This window comes from Excalfactoria chinensis, chromosome 14 (genome assembly GCF_039878825.1).
Source record: "Excalfactoria chinensis isolate bCotChi1 chromosome 14, bCotChi1.hap2, whole genome shotgun sequence".
In the NCBI taxonomy this organism is placed as follows: Eukaryota; Metazoa; Chordata; class Aves; order Galliformes; family Phasianidae; genus Excalfactoria; species Excalfactoria chinensis.
The window spans coordinates 9,496,548-9,512,794 of NC_092838.1; the positions used below are offsets into that span (position 1 = coordinate 9,496,548).

At 44.5% G+C, this 16,247-nt stretch overlaps 1 protein-coding gene across 3 annotated transcripts in view; it reads right to left on the reverse strand.

Moving 5' to 3' along the window:
* The window catches only part of FOXK1 (forkhead box K1), a 50,410-nt gene that overhangs the window by 13,590 nt on the left and 20,573 nt on the right, over positions 1–16,247 (reverse strand). For all 3 annotated transcript variants that reach the window (XR_011905282.1, XM_072349223.1, XM_072349222.1), the window contains exons 2-5: positions 13,710–13,907; positions 3,951–4,107; positions 2,589–2,735; positions 688–881 (exon numbers count right to left, since the gene is read on the reverse strand). Coding sequence is in view for 2 of the 3 variants with exons in the window: in XM_072349223.1 (XP_072205324.1) it covers positions 688–881; positions 2,589–2,735; positions 3,951–4,107; positions 13,710–13,907 (696 nt within the window). In the remaining variant the exon portion in view is untranslated. The remainder of the gene's footprint in view (positions 1–687; positions 882–2,588; positions 2,736–3,950; positions 4,108–13,709; positions 13,908–16,247) is intronic.

Sequence of the window (16,247 nt, forward strand, 5' to 3'; positions counted from 1 at the left end):
AATATGCACTTAACTGAGCTGTAGCTACTCCTTCCTCAACCATTTTGTTCCCACTTCTGGTCCCACATGGACACTAAATGCATAAGGAACTCAAACAAAGAGCTGCTAACCAGCTGAAAATCTCTCCTTTCCTCCATCTTAGCAGACAGAAAGAATGTGAGGAGTAGTGCTCCGCAATGCTGCTCCAGCTATGGCTACGCTGCATTAACCCCACAGCGACAGGGCTCAGGGAAAGCTGTTGCTGCACACAGCTCCTCTTTGCAGCCCCACCACTGGCTGGTGCACTCACACAGAACGGCCCCCACTGCTTATAGCCACAGTCAACATGATATTCCCTATACGAGAGAGCTTTAAATACCGCAGAAGTTATTCCTACTGTGATCTAATCCACATATAAACACAGTTTTCCTGAAATTAAAGACTGGCATCTGAAAACATTTACTGTTTTGAATGTCTTTGAAATGATACCAAAGCAGATACGTTATTTGATGCATTTGGTTCTGTCTTATTTTTTGTAAACACTTAAAGTCAGAACAATCTTCAGGACTACGCCTTAGGACTACTTAACTATATCACCATTCGAAAAGTGAATAAGCAGAAGTAAGTTTGCTCGCTGTACATCAGGAGAAGGTTGTTTGTTTTCCCTGTAATGAGTTCGTCATGGAGATTAGAGGAAGGTGATGTTACCTGGAAGAGAGAGGCCCAAAAGGTGTTCGGAAGCAGGACACTCCTCTTTGCCTTCGTTTTCTAAATGCTTGTTCTACTAGTTTAGCTTCAGAGGCAGGGTCAATCCGCCAAAAGGAGCCCTTTCCAGGTTCCTCCTGGGAACGTGGTACTTTAATAAAGTAACGGTTCAAGGAGAGGTTGTGCCGAATGGAATTCTGCAGGAAGCACAAGAATGAGGTGATTATTTTGCCGTGAGGAAGCATGTAACAATGGCAAACTGATTTTGCGACACAACACTTGGAAAAATAAGATCTATGCTGCCCAAAACAGTGCTGCAGATAGAAACAAGTCACTTTACACATGGAACTCTGAAACCACAGGAGAAATGCAAGAGAAAACCTTGGGAAATTAGTGCGACACAGAGCTCCCACAAGCCATACAGAAATGTGGATTTGCTCAGTGCCATACAATCACTTGAATATACCTGGAGTCAGCAAGTACAGTAGCTTTGCTATGGAAAAGAATGAAAGCAGAGCTTTTGCTGAGGCAGGGGGAAAGCAGCGTAAACCACATCAGAATTCTCTCAAGACAGGCTGTATTCAAGACAAGACAGAAGAAACTGTTTGAGCTTGTGCTAACTGCTTGCCTGCAAATGATCACTGGGATGCCCAAACATGCCCTAAAGGACACTGCATCTCATGGCAATTGTAAAGCAGGCCAGACAGCTATCTGAGAAGAATCCATTATTGATGTCTAGCACCATAAGCCCTCCAGATGATGTTGGCAGGACTAATTATTCTTGTCATTGACAAAGCCCACCTGAGCAGGTTTAACAGTGCCATTTGGGCCAGGAAAAGGCTCAGCAAGCCCAAGTATTCATAAACTCTTTTCTCTTCTACTTTCATGACAAAGCAGGAGATTTTGCAGCAGCCTTAGACAAGCTCTTCACAAGCAAAGCCTTAAAGTGGTATTGGTTGGGTAGAAAAAGGCAACTTCACCCTCTACTGAAATGCAGCTGTCTTTAAAGCTGGATGCAGCAAATGCTTCAAGGAGCACAGCTCTGCTGAGCAGGTTAAGGCAGGAAGTGAATACCACAATTAATTAGAAATGTGGGGAAAAGCCGGGGAGGCAGAACATATCAATTCCAACTGTACTCAAAGTGCACCAAGCCGTGCTGCTCCTGCCAGCAGAACACAATGAAATCAGCAGCTGCAAGAGTCTTTCCAGCTGCATTGGTGTGTTATATTCAAATGACAACACCCATTTCAGAGGTGTGATGCCAAGAACAAGCCTGAAAGCAGGTGGAGCTGTGGTTTTTGAGACTTTGAAAGCAGCCCTCAAGTGAACATTTAAGTCTGATTTAGCATGTGTTAACTACATCCAAGCTCCCCTGTGAAGCTGGTCAGATTTCCTTTCATACCACATGAGGAGCTTTGAGCCTGTGCTTTCCAAGTTCCTATTCTGAGATTCAAGCCTTAGAAACTCTGATTTAGGCAATGCAGTAGGATAAACTGGGAAAAGAAAACACCTGTGATGATTTAAGGCTGTATTATGATTTAAAAACAGGACTTCAGTGTTAGGCTGGACATCTGTTTGGTCAGATCACTCCAGAGGAAGACACAGGTAACTTATCTGGGCAAAAGTGTTACTGATAGTAAGGATATTGAAAAACAAAGAAATGAAAGACTGATGATTGGAATTAAAACCATTTCAGAAAACAGCCCACTGGTAACACTACGTCACCCTAGAAAGTATTTACAAAAGATAATCACCCACAAACAAACTAGCTTATGTTAAACAAATTCATTCTGGGAACAGTTGAAGCAGCTCTATTCTCAGTGCCCCAAAACTTTATTAAATGTATTTCAAAGCAGATAAGACCCATCAAAGTAGTTTACAAACTTGTCATATCAAGAACTCACCTGCCAGCCTTTGTCAGCAGTCCTGTAGTACGGATAATGCTTGGTAATGTGGGCATAGATTCCACTTAGTGTTAATTGCCTGTCTGGTGCTGAAGATATAGCCTGCACAATTAGCTGAGCATAAGAGTAGGGTGGCTTGGACTCATCCTAAGAAAAAATAGAAAAGTTTAGTTACTTCCTACACTAGAGTTCATCAACAACCCGAAGTAATAAAGCACATTAAGCAACAGTTTCACAGATGCAAAAAGAGCACAAGAATGGGCAATTAAAAGCATCACCTCTTTCGCTCTTGCTTCGTGCTGCCACCCCCCAGCACAGCACAAGTATTTGTGTACAAACAGAACTAGAGGACTAAGCCAGATCAAAGTATCTTGGCATCCTGTACCACCCACACACACACACACAGAAAGGGTAACCTGGCTTCATTTTCCACTAGATTTGTCATGTTCTTATATCGGCACAAGGGACAGAAGATGAGTAATTGGAGCATAGAGTTACAGGGTGTTGGGCACATTCACTGCTCTCAGTGTTCATGAAACTGAAGCCTTCAATCCCACCCAGCTACAACCAAGGCTTTGCTAGGTTCATGCAAGTATGCTAACCAGCTCTCCTAGCAACGAGCCCAATATGAAACTTAACTCCGCTCCTTCTATCTCCAGCAGGTTTCATTTCATTCTAGGAACTTCAATGCATTTGCCTGATCTCATATTTCTACATTAGTCCATCTAGAACAGCCTTTCTTGTCTCAAGGGAGAATCCAATATACAAGAAGTCATCTAGTATTGTGCTTCTCCACCCAATCCCAAATAAGGTGGTTTTGAATCTACACTTTTAACTTTGATCTGAAGATCGGCTCACTGAAATGAAATGCTATCAATTTAACTCAGTTATTTTTTAATCTAAATTCCATTGCTGCTCTCCTTGTTTAACGCTTGCTTGACAGGCATGTGTTTGTTTTGAAGTCTGACTGCACATTTCTCATAGCAAGGATCCGGTTTCTCCCCCTTCTTCCCTTTTCCCCACTCGTGTTTTGCAAAATACCATTAATTAAAAGGAGAAATCAAGACTGAATTCTAATGCTCCTCTCTATGGGTTCCTGATTTATCAAACAAGCAAAACAAAGTATTCCTGCTCAACCCTTTTAATGAATGGCTTGCATACATTTCAGACTGCTAAGCAAGCAGATTCATCATCTACCACAAAGAAGATGATGCTTTGAAGCCATGGTCTCAAAACCCTGGAGGATAATGCACACAGCACCCTTATGGCAGAGGTATTCTTAGACCCATTTAACTATACTCAACCCTTCCAGGTCTTAAGCCTCCCATTGAGCACAGCTGGGTAGGTAATGCTTCTCCGAACCTTTGGGCTGTCCCCGCCAGATGCATCTGCCTGCTGTTCTGATGCTGCTTTTGCCGCATACTCTGCTGCCAGCTGCAGATCCGAGGTAATGTTGTGAACAAAACGATATCCTGAGGATCCAGCACCACGTGGACTGGCCGGGCAAGAGTTGGGTACACTGAAAAAGGCAAAGAGAAAGTAAATTTGTTACTTTATTTATTAACAAGATACACGGTTCTTAATTCCTAGATAGTAAAAGGATCACAAACCACAGAGAAGCATCATTCACTGGACTTATTTTTGTCCCTGAGGCTTATCCAGGGCACAGGAAGATGGAAAATAAATACAGATCATACATAATTGAAGATGAAAGTGAAATTCTTACAAGTCCTGATGCACAAATACACAGCTGCACCTTCTACAATCACAAGAAAACAGTCTCAAAGCACTGAACTGTCCCACAAAGAATGTGGGACTTAGAAAAACACATGCACTGTATAATGGGGATGAATAACTACAGAAACAACTTGCTGGTATAACCTATGAGAATGCCATCACCCTCCTTAGGATGTAGACAATGTTTACTCCGTTTTCCTAACAGACAGGGGCTATGCACTTCTGCTGTACTGTAGCTAAAACACCCAGCTCAGGCATCTGCAATGAGGGCCCTTGTTGAACACAAAACACCATCTTCAGAAGATCAGACATAATGCCACAATTAGTGCTCCATAGCAGGAGGCAGCTATTTCCTTGATTCACAAGCACACAAGTGTAGCTATCAATAGGGAGCTGCAATCACTTCTATACAGTGTGAAGGCAGCTCATCTCATCAACTTTGGCAAGCGCCAGGAAGGGACATTTAGAGTCTGAGGATTACCACGAGATGGCATTACAGGAACACCTAAAGAGAAGGAAAACCAAGCTGAAGCTGAAAGAAAGCTACAAACAAGTAAAAGATCACTGTAATTTACAGCGCCGCTCAGACACACAGAAGTGAGTGCTCCGGGATGAGAACTAATCAGAAAGACAAGTCTGAGGATCACACTTCTGTGATTGGTAGCACACAGAGACTAGGAAGAAAGGGATGAGGTGGGAACCTGAAGGTCTGAAGTTTCCCTTCTCCATCTCTCCACTGTTCTGTTCTGCCCTGCATGGATGGAAAAGCAGAGAGGTGTAACATGTGGCCAGATCCCAGGATTACACGTTTCTGCTGCACAAGAGCAGAGAAAAATGAACAAATAAGCAAAACAAAACACAGGAGATACACACAGCAAAACAAGCAGTTCAAATTGTATGAAAAGATGTCGAACGAAGCCCACTGCTGGGAATCAGAGGGTGGTAGAACTAGCATCAATCCTCTTTCCAGGAAATGCCCAACAGCAGCATGAGCCCTGACATAAATAAAAGCAGTAACCGATACTCACTCAGCACTGTGCTCAGTGTGGGAGGAAAACAGAACACAGTCCATTCCTCAATAAGGTGATGCTGCCTAAAGAGTATTCTCATGCACACGTGCAGATGGAAAGGACGTGGTGAGACACCCCCTGTTTGTTCTATGGGCTACACCTCCAGTGCAAAAGCATGCTGACAGGGAAAGAATGAGTGTTTCCTAACACAGCCCACTCTGTAAGCTGAGAAGTGCTGTTTCTTGTTGAGATATCTTCACAAACAGTTGCGATGCTGAACTCAGCACAACCTGGACTGCTTGCTTTTAAAAGTGGATTACAGGATTGGAGGGGGAGGCAAGAGGAAAGGGAAAAAGCAACAAAACATCCCAACCACAACAAATCCCTGTGACAAGGAATGCAGACTCACCCCTCTCCCAGCCAGGACTGAGCCATACAAACCACTGCTCAGGGCTCAGTAATGCCTCCAGCACCCACTGACAGTCTTTATTGACGGGCCCAATCATAAATCTGTCTTTGCAAAAGATAAAGGCACTTTTTACCTAGTTCTGAAAGAAGCAGAGAGCTGTTTGTGCAGGAAAATGAATCCAAGTTTGCTCTTCCTTGCTCTGAGCCCACTTTGTAAGCGGATAATGCTCCAGCACAGAAGTACTCCTGATGCCTCAGTCTACATGCACGGAGCTGGTGTGAATTTAATTATTCTGCTGTCATTTCTCAAAAGCTTCTCCATGCACATGCTGCTTCTATTGTGCGGATAATTACAAATGAAAGTCATTTTCATACATGAAGCAATGACAAATCAAAAACACAGCAATTCCTTTTATCTTGGTGTTTGGCACACGAGCAATTATTGTAACACAGAGACTAAGATGGGAATAGGATGAAACAGTTTGCTGGTTTGTTCTTCATTTGCAGAATTACACGAACAGCAAGTCACAAACAGCAGCTAAAGCTTAGGTCAAGAATATGGAAGACAGAAGTTCTCCAGGAAATTCACACACCTCAGGGCTGTATGTCTGCCCTCCTCACCAGCTCTCTCTTGCTTTTTTAAACTACTGAAGCTTCAAAAACTGTTCTATGCAGTTTAGATGCAGGAACTAATTCAATTCTTTATGATCAGTAGAGAAAATAGCCCCATTTTTACTGTTCAGATTTGGGTTGTTGAAGCTGATAACGAGCTTTAAGTTGTTACTTTAAATAAATATGTGAATGAAAAACCCCTCCCCTTGCAGGGCCACCATTCTAATGAGTGCTGACAAAACCCCTCCAGCCCAAGTGCTGTTAACTTTCTGAGCCTGATAGGTCCCTGATGAAGCAGCTCTGGCAGTATCTGAAGATCTGGGAGAAGCATTGTTCTTTCACCACAACAGAGCACTTTCATCCAGGTAGAGCTGCCTCCTTTCAGTCTGGGTCTGTTATCAGTTCAAGAGACATGGGTAGAGAACAAACAACATGAACCTTAAGCACCTCCATTCAAGACAGGGCGACAGGCTGCTGAGTGTTCAAGCTCTCAGTCAATCATCAGTGAGCTCTTAAAGGGGAAAAAGAAAAAAGAGTTGATAACAGAAATGACAACAAGGTGACACAATCTGCTCCCCCCATACAAACACAGGACAGAAGGAGCAGAGAAATGCTTTTACTAAAAATACCCCTTCTGAGGGTTAAGTTCCAATTAAACTTCAGTGTAGTTGAAAGAAAACAAGCCAACACAATGCAGTGACATCATTTTCCTGGAGTTCCTGGAATTCTGCTCACCACCCAGAGCAGGGGCTGCCCAGGGACACTCTCCTGCACTCACACCCCCTTATAACAAATATGAAGGAAAAAAGGAAGAAAAGCTTTTCCCTATGAAGATCTGTTTGTGCCGTAAAAATCAAGCGTGGGGAAAGTGGTTATGATTTGCTGTGTATTAATATTACATCAATACTTGAGGATGTGGAATCCATTTTAATACTGTAGATTTCTATCGGGTAAAGCTACAGCTGGGTATGCACCCCAGCTTACTGCTGCGACCCAGGCACACTGTCCATGCAAACACCCTTTAGCTTGCAAACAATACAAACTGATTTGCATTAAGCTTGTATCTTACAGAAGAGGGCGTTTTGGAGAGGAAACACGTGTCTCTCAATGGCATAAAGCACAACACATAAGCACACCAGCTGCATTTGCTCAGTCTGATCCCTGTGACACCACAGTTAATGCCCCAAGACTCAGATTGACCAAGAAATATTTCCTGCAGGCAGTCCGTGGGCTTGAACTTTCCAAACACCATACTGAGACTCAGCTTTAGACCAAACTACAGCCACATGCTGAATCACAGTGGTCCCTGGCAGCATGTTTTCCATTTAAAACTTGACCTTTGGCTTGTAAGGTCAGAAAGACGAGGGTTGAACACAGTCTCTGTGATAAATTCACCCATGTAACATGCAAAAGTACCTTTTAAACTCAGGGCTTACAGCTGGCTATAGAGAACGTGGCATCTTGTAGCATTGTGATTCACTTCTGACTCCTGCCAACAAGAATCCAGCCTCTAAAGTTCACAGCACTCTTTAGCAATGAAAAAGCCTTTAGACACCAGCTACTGGAGATGTACAACTCACTGCATTGCTGCTGGAATGCTCCAGGTTGGTGTGCTTTAACTAAACAATAAAAGAGTGCAAAAATAGGGTGTATCATTGGTGTGTCCACACAGCATGCTGCCCTCTCATCTCCTTACAAACAAACAAACCCACAATACAACAGGATGAGAAAAGGTACTGACTGGAATAGGCAGGATGATCAAGGATAGGGAACTGATTATGAACACAAGTTAGCATCACTGCATGTTTCCCTTTGCTACCCCAAAGAGGCAGAATCCTGAGCTAGGTGGCCTGTTACCTGAATGCACGCAGTGTCTTAATGTAGACATCTCCAGCTTGTCTCAGTCTGACAATATTTTACAGTTCGGGGGTGGACAATAAATGGTTAAATGATTTATTTATAGTTGTACTACAAGTCCACAAGCAAGCTGGGAACAGAAACACTCCCAAATTCCAGTGCCAATTTCCCCAGAAGGAGAGGCAGTAAGAGCATGCAGGAAAACTGCCCTGTTACTTCATTCCATTCTTCTGCAAGAAAGGTGTCTGTAGGGCTCAAGGTACGGGAACTCAGCTTAAGCCAGGTGTGTGAATAAAGCACACCCTCCCTGTGACAAAGAGGAAACGTTACCTGCGAGTGCACAATAAGCTGTTCACCTGGCAAGGAGGTGCCTCGCTAAAGAGCAGGGAAAACCCCTTGTGGTTTGGGATATGGCACATGGTAGTCTTTGCAACATGCCTAGATACACACCTCTGAAGCATGAACAGAAGAAGTACAGTGCTAAGAGTAATCATCAATGTCACAATTCCCATCTGAATGCTTTTCTTTTTTTTCTTAAATGTTCATTCATTATAAAGGAAGAATCCTCATTTTTTAGCAAGATCTTTTCCAGACTCCTCCCCCAATGCAAAGGGTTAGAGAAATGCCACAAAACTCAGCCTGTTCCAGTATTCCATTTCAAGCACATGGGATACCGAAAGACACAGGGATTTTTCCCCCTCCACATGCACTAGGCAGGGAATAGGGTCAAAGTACAGCACTGCAGCTTGTGAAACGAGCATTTCCACCAGACACCAATCAGAACCCACGGGTGCAAATCCTCTGCCACTCTCCTTCCCTGGCCCAGCCCCAAAAACGTAACTCAAAGAACGGCAAGTCCTTGCATGTTGCCTGTTCCAAACAGGTTTCAGAAACAATCTTTGGTGGTGAGGCTGCCAAACCAAGCTGGATTTTGATGTGAAAGGAGAAATCTGAGAGCTACTCTGCCTCATACTGGAAATAAAAAACAACCCAAAGCTGTTGAACAAGCCACAGCGAGAAAGTTAACTATCCACAGAAGTTCAAGTTGTTTTTACTTGTCTCTGCTCCAGTGGTCTCCCCATTAGCAAGGAAGTGAGCTCAATCCATCTGTGGATTCAGTGCACGTTTCACAGCAGCGCTGAGCAGGGGAAGGGAAAAGGAAGTGCTTGTGTAGCTGTGACATACGCACCCTTTCCTCTAGCACATGGCTTGGCACTGCTCCACCAGCACATGGTCCATTATCTGAAATAAACATGCGTAGGAGCTCCCAAGCCTGCTATAGATTGTTGTGTTGCTTCTGTGATGTATGTGCAGCATTCTAGTTGGCCTGTGGCTGGGAGACGAGAGCGATTAAAAATAATCACTGTTCTGTCCAACTGTGGGAGGGACCAGAGCCTGAATCCAGGAAGCAATGGATAACTGAGACAATGCAAAGAGCCTGCAAAAAGCCTGCCTTGGAGCTCTTCACTTATGTGGCTCACAATGCTGCAGACAGGAGGAAAGGCCAATATTTACTCATCCTGTTCCACAGTGTGCATATAACTGCTGAAATCAGGGTTCATCCAGCTCACCTCGTGCCTTTAGAGAAACGTGCAAGTTCATATCAAAACCCAAGTGTTCTGCAATGGTGTTGTCATGTAACGCAGCACATAAGATTACATGTGCATGTTCCCTCCTGCCACCTTACACTCCCATGCTGCTTTACAGAATAAAAGCCCAATACATAATTTATCTACTACATACTCTTGGAAAGTAGTAATGACACCACACGTGCATAAAAAGCAGGCAATGAATTTAAATGACCTGTTAAAGACCACAACACACATCGGTGGCTTAGCTGACAGAACTGTAGAGCCTCTGAATAACCCACAAGCAGAGCATGCAGCTGAACTGACTGCCTAGTGAAAAGGGGGAAAAAAAGCAGTAAGGTTGAAAAATGGCAACTTCTAGAACTGTAACAGTTCAGCTGACACCTTCCGTTTTGCTAATCAAACCTATAAAAAACAATACAGAAGGATGCCAAGTGCTCAATCTATTGATCTCATTCATTTCACTGCAGACCAGGTATTGATCATTCTAGCAGTGCCTGACCATGGGTGGCACATTAAGTATCAACAGCCCTCTAGAACAGAAGGAACAGATGTACCAGATGCTTCTCAAGCCACACTTGGAGGAAGAACCCTATGAGAACATGTCAAAGGACTTTTTATGAGTTATTTTTTTTTTACTGATGAAGACTGTATACATGAGGTATCTATGCCCTTTCATTGCAAAAAAGAAGTACAAGACAAAGTGTTCAACCCCACAGCCATCCCAGCACAGACATAAGCCAGCAGAAGGAGCAGCTGTGAAACGTGAATAACGATGCTGATCTCTGCAATGCAGCAGCTTGAATTTCCTTACTGTAGCACCACTTTCTTTTTAAATAGTTAGATATTGCTACTATTTAGAATAGGGAAGCGCATGCAGAGGAATTATTTTGTTTTCAGACTAAACAACAACCCTGAAAGCAGTACTACAGAGAGATACTACTCAGAAAATACTTACGTTGTTACTACAGGGCCATTAACACCAACTGGAAGATTAAAAAAAACAAACCCAATAAATCCAATACCGCAACTCGGCATCACTTTGAGACCAGGAACAGCAAAACCAGACAAAGATCAGGGTTTGTTACACAGGCAAAGAGCTTCAGGTCATCAGTAAGGGTGTCACCAAAAGAGGGTTTTCCAGATGCAAGCACAGAATCTTCAAGCTGTGTACTAAAAGATAGCCCCTTAACTTCTGAAACTCATTACAAGCATCAGATATATTTCCCAGCATGCAGAGGTGAATTTAGCCAAGCTACACAAGGCTTTTAGACAGCTTTTCAGGGCCTTGAATCTACTGAGCAGAGATTTGTGTCTGAATACAGGTGCTCTGCCCTTTCTTATGATGCCTGAAGCAGACAAGCTTCTACTTGGTTCTCACAGCTACAGTGGCCTTTCTTTCTCTTTCAGAATGTGCAAGTTTGTGTTTGTTTTTTTTTCCCCCCAGCAGATTTCTGAACTCAGAGCAGGAAGAAATAAGCCATGCCTGTGTGTCAGCCCCACCGAGTGTGCTGCCAGCCAACATTTTCCCTTAAAGCTGTACAGCAGCATCAAAAACCATCTGCAAGCAGCCCCTCCTGGAGATAAACTGCCTTACTAAGGAAACAGTGGAAACATGTCTCCCCAGGAGTAAGCAGGAATCTTGCTTTGCAAAGCTGCTGAGGGTGGTAGGTTGGGTTTTGTTTAACTAAAGCTCACTCCCTCTCTATGCAGTGTGCTTTGCAGAGGGAAAATAAATAGGCTGGAAAAAAACAGAGCAGCTCGCGAGGCGGGAGGGGGGGGAACCTGAAGGGAAGCAAGACTGCAATGTAAACAGGGAACAGAACGGCGGTCAGGAGGGCAGGGCTGGAGCTGGGAGCACAGTGCCTGGGTGCAGGAGTGCAGGTACGGCCCTGGTCGCACAGGGTGGAGGCAGGAAGAGGGGCTGGAAGCTGCTTTCCAAAAAGGAAATATCACCCAGCCAACGATTTCCAAACTGCAATAATTTTCCATGGGCCAATCAGGGAGGAGCAAAGCAAACGCACCAAATTAGGAAAGTAAATACTAGAAGTGGGAGAGGGAGGAGGAGGAGGAAGAAAGCAGAGCCAGTGGAAATGCCTTCAGACACTGTCAGGGAGTGGGGTCCTGGGCTGAGCCCCTCCAGCCCTGGGGAAGGGGCAGAGGACACTGTGTGAGAGCTGTGTGCTGATACAAAGACACCAAGAGAGCAGTTTGCTGCCCCAGAAGACCGATGACAGAGTTCACACTGATGTGCTGCACCAACAGTGCTCCCTTTCTGAGAGCCAAACACTCAAATCATGTCCCAGAGTTTGGCTGCAGGGCAAGAGAGCTGCGAGACCCCACAGAGGGAGAGAGAGAGGCTGCAGGGGCCCAATGAGGATGTTTACAAACGTGTCAGCCCCTCCTCTGTAAGAGGAACTCAGAAATGAAAAGGAATTTGGCAAGCGAAACCTCAGATGTCTTTTGAGGTTTTCTGAAGCCTCTGCTGGGTTTGCTTCTGCTCAAGACAAACGGATGCGATCATTAATCATCCTCAGTAAACACTCCGTTATGGGCAGAGCACAATTCAACACCACTATTTCCACTTTCTCCTTATGCAAAAGAAACATTCTCCAGGAGTCAAATATCAGTCGCAGGCATATGCCAGAGTCAAAGATACAGCCCCTGCGAGTAACAGAAACCACACCGTGCTGCACACGATGACTGAATGGAAACTAACTCCCATATGTTGGCAGAGAAACCATCCCCCTCCCCTCCCAGCAACAAGCTTCATCTAAAAAGAGAAGGTTAAATATAAACCCAAAGCAGTGCCTGAACAGAGGGCTGAAACCACAGCCACCTCCAGCTCCCTCTTTCTAGAGTATCTGCACTGCACATCTGTGCAGCTCTGCAAGAGGGGAAAAACCCAAACAAGCAATGCCTCCAGACCCATGCAAAACCCACCAGGCTCTATTGTGACACTGAAGTCATTCTCAGCAGTGTCAATTTGAATACTACTTGCTGAATGAGTGCTAGCTGACAGGAGATGTTTGTGTACCGCAGCTTGTTACAAAGCTATGGACAGGAAAACAACATGATAGCTGTCTGTCACTAATCCCAGGTGCACTCTGATATTCTGGGGCTGCACTTTTCAAACTGTAACACATCATCCTGTATCATGAGCACACCTTGCTACATTTAGCAAGTAAGTTTCACTGCACTTTAAGTAACTGCTTTAATGTTAAATGAGATCACTGCAACAACATAACATCAACTCTTTGCTGAGAAAGAAGCAGGGAAAATACTCAAGCCAGTAACTGGCATTCAGGTTATTTTTCTCTCACAGTCTCGAATCAGACGATTTACCAAGCAGAATATTTGCACAGATGAACACTGAAATGGCTACAGCCCCTCAGCATGCGGTCAGCATCCTCCCCATTTCCTTCTATTGCCAGGAAAGCACATGCCAGTGGCCACCCTTGTCCCCAGTTCCAGATAACACCGGCACCACCCAGCAACAACGGAATATTATGGAGATAAAAATATAAGCAGCAGTCCTAACAGACCATTTGCTTGCTTGCTTTTCTCCATATATATCAGTAGTTCTGGAGAGATCGCTCTAATTCCATAGCCAAAGATAGACTAACAGCTCTATACAGTGAAACTAATGCTTGAGGGCAGCCCCCCACCCTTTGCGCTCTCAGACAATACACCAAGGGTCCAGGCTATGAAGATCTGAACTGTCCTTCATAATGCTGAATTTCATATATTTAATAAGTAATTTTTAACGTGGCACACCAAGCATCAAGAATATCAGGTAAGCAGCAGAAAGCTGATAAGACTGGCATGAGAAGAGAGACAGAGCTTCCAGAAAGCACAAAGGACAATGAAAAGGACCACAGCATCACTAGGGACAATTATCATCTCACCTGATTGTGCCAGTGGGGGATGGGAGGGGGCTGACCACACTGCGGAGATCCGGCTCCGGGATGTGGATCTTCAGAGGAGAAATTTGAGGGTAAAGAGGCCGAAGGGGAGGCGATGAAGCTTCCTCTTTTACTTCTTCTTTGTGGTATAAAGACGTGAACTGGATCTTTATAACCGTGCTAGGGAAACGGAAAGTACACCTGTGAAGGGATAAAAAAGGAAAGCCACTGTCACACAAAATGCTGAACATTCCAAGTGTTTTTATATGCAATTACTGAATAATTACTGCATTCACAGCACTAAAATCCACCACCCTCTCCAGCACCTCTCGGCTCAGAGTCCCAGGCAGGAATTGCTCATCCTTCACAAATCACTGCATACTTATCACTGGGAGTTCAGATGCAGGCTGGAGGTTTGGGCAGGCTAAATGAGTTCCCTCAAGGCTATGTATCCCATCAATGACTAAGCATGATGTAGAAATAAAACAACATAGTCCTGGGCTCCTGCTACACCGAGGACTAGAAATTATCTTTTATTAGTTCACTGCACATAACTCAGAAAAGCACAAGTTACTATAAAGTATCAAGACCATAAGCAATAGGGAGAATTAAGCCATGAAGACTAGAGAGCAACAGAAAGCATCAGGATGAGACAGCACTACTTTGAGCAGCCTTTACATACTGTACAGCCAATACACACTGTTATCTCTGCACATGATGCTGAAGGAACACCTAGCAGGTTTCAGATTGAACAACATATATTCAGAAGCACCTCCTTTTTGGGCAGAGTGGGTTATAACTAGTCGTCAGAACAGGACCTTTGTAAGCCTATGGGGTCTCATTTCATTATAAAGAACATTGATTTCCTAATTGTCACTTAAATTACATTATTGTTACTTTAAAAAAATAATAAAAAAAGAAGTTGCACATCTACATGTGCCTACATCCAGCCTTCAAGAGACACTGATGAAATTCAAAAGGAAACAAGGACTGATGTTTCCCCTACTTGAACAGAAAGCTTTCCAATTCATAGTGCCTACAATAGGCTCAGGGCTGTAAAAGTGAGCGTGCTGCAATTCTACTCACTGTGCTTTAATTAGACAATAATGTGCAATCAATAGAAGCCTTCCAGGGATCATTTCACTGATACTAAGGTTAAAGAAGCAGGAAATAAAAACCAGGTTTCACCCTGGGAAAGGCCAGCAGAGCACTGCAGCCCTGCTGACCTCCAGCATTGTGTCTGTAAAAGGGAATGAAGGGACTTGGGTGGTGCTGCTCCAGCACTGAGTGCTGCTGCGAGCTGAACATAACTCTTTTCACCAGTGCATTGTTAGATCCTGCATGGTAACAGAACCAGGTGCTAGGGAAGCGGGTCAGTAGTTGTGACTGTCTCATCTCAACACTGCTATTGACAGAAATGCAGGGGAACATCCCCACTGCTGCTCTACAAACACTCCCCCTGCTCTTCATGCCACACAATCCATATAGCAGAGCTGATGCTCAGAAACCTGCCTTTAAAAAGTGCCAAATTATCATTCTAGCATAGGAAGCTCATTCCCACCTCATCCCAAAGAAGCTGGCTCAGCATTCTGCAGCACGGAATCATGACGGTTTTGCTGCATCCAGCGGGAGTTTACATTGCATTTCATTCATTTCAAAGGTCCCACCACCTGTGCTCGTTAATACATTAAATGAGAACATCATTGCTGGCAATGCAGTCTCATCATATTTACCCAACCCTCCTAAACACTGTTCCCAGCAGGCTCCATACACGAGTGCAATTCAAAGTGGCAGTGGCTGTGCCCTGCAATGTACACCAGCAGCATGCACACAGCTACTGAGATGAGCCTGAATCAGGCCCAGGGAAACACCACACTGGATTTTAAGCTTATGTTCTGTTGCAGGGATTTGCCTGTAGAAAGAGCAAAGAGTACATATATTTGCACTGAGCATCTCATGGACTGAGGCTCAGTACAAAGCTTCCTTGTTTCCCAAGTGCTCACTAGGAAAAGCCAAGCTTTCTCTGGGGGGTTCTGTGCTGCAGTGCCAGGAACTCTGCATTTGAGCCCAGGATGGATCAGGCCTTGTGTAACACTGCTCCATGCAGCCCCAGCCCGCTGCTGATCCCATTGGGTCTCAGTGTAGAGCCCCTGAGCAGCTATGCAGTACTGCCCAGGCCACCAGTTCATGAACACAGGCAATCTACACAAAGCTAATGTTTAGTTTTCCTAAAATCATAAGCCATGCTGAAATCTGAAGCCTGAACTAACGCAGTAAATGTGTGCCAAGAGGCCGGCCTGCCTTGCTGTGCTGCTGCTCCTCAAGTCCTCCCAAAGCGATTGGATTCAGACACATGATTTACCCACACTGCAAAGGGGAGAAAAGAAACAGAGGGCCTGGGCTGGGCTGGCTGCTGCAATCACAGTGCTACAGAGTGGAGCAGAAACCAGCACACAGTGCGAGCTGTCAGGCATTTTGCTAGCTAGTATGCATGTGGCCACTATGCAAGGACCGTTACAGCAACCACAGCCATGCAGCAAG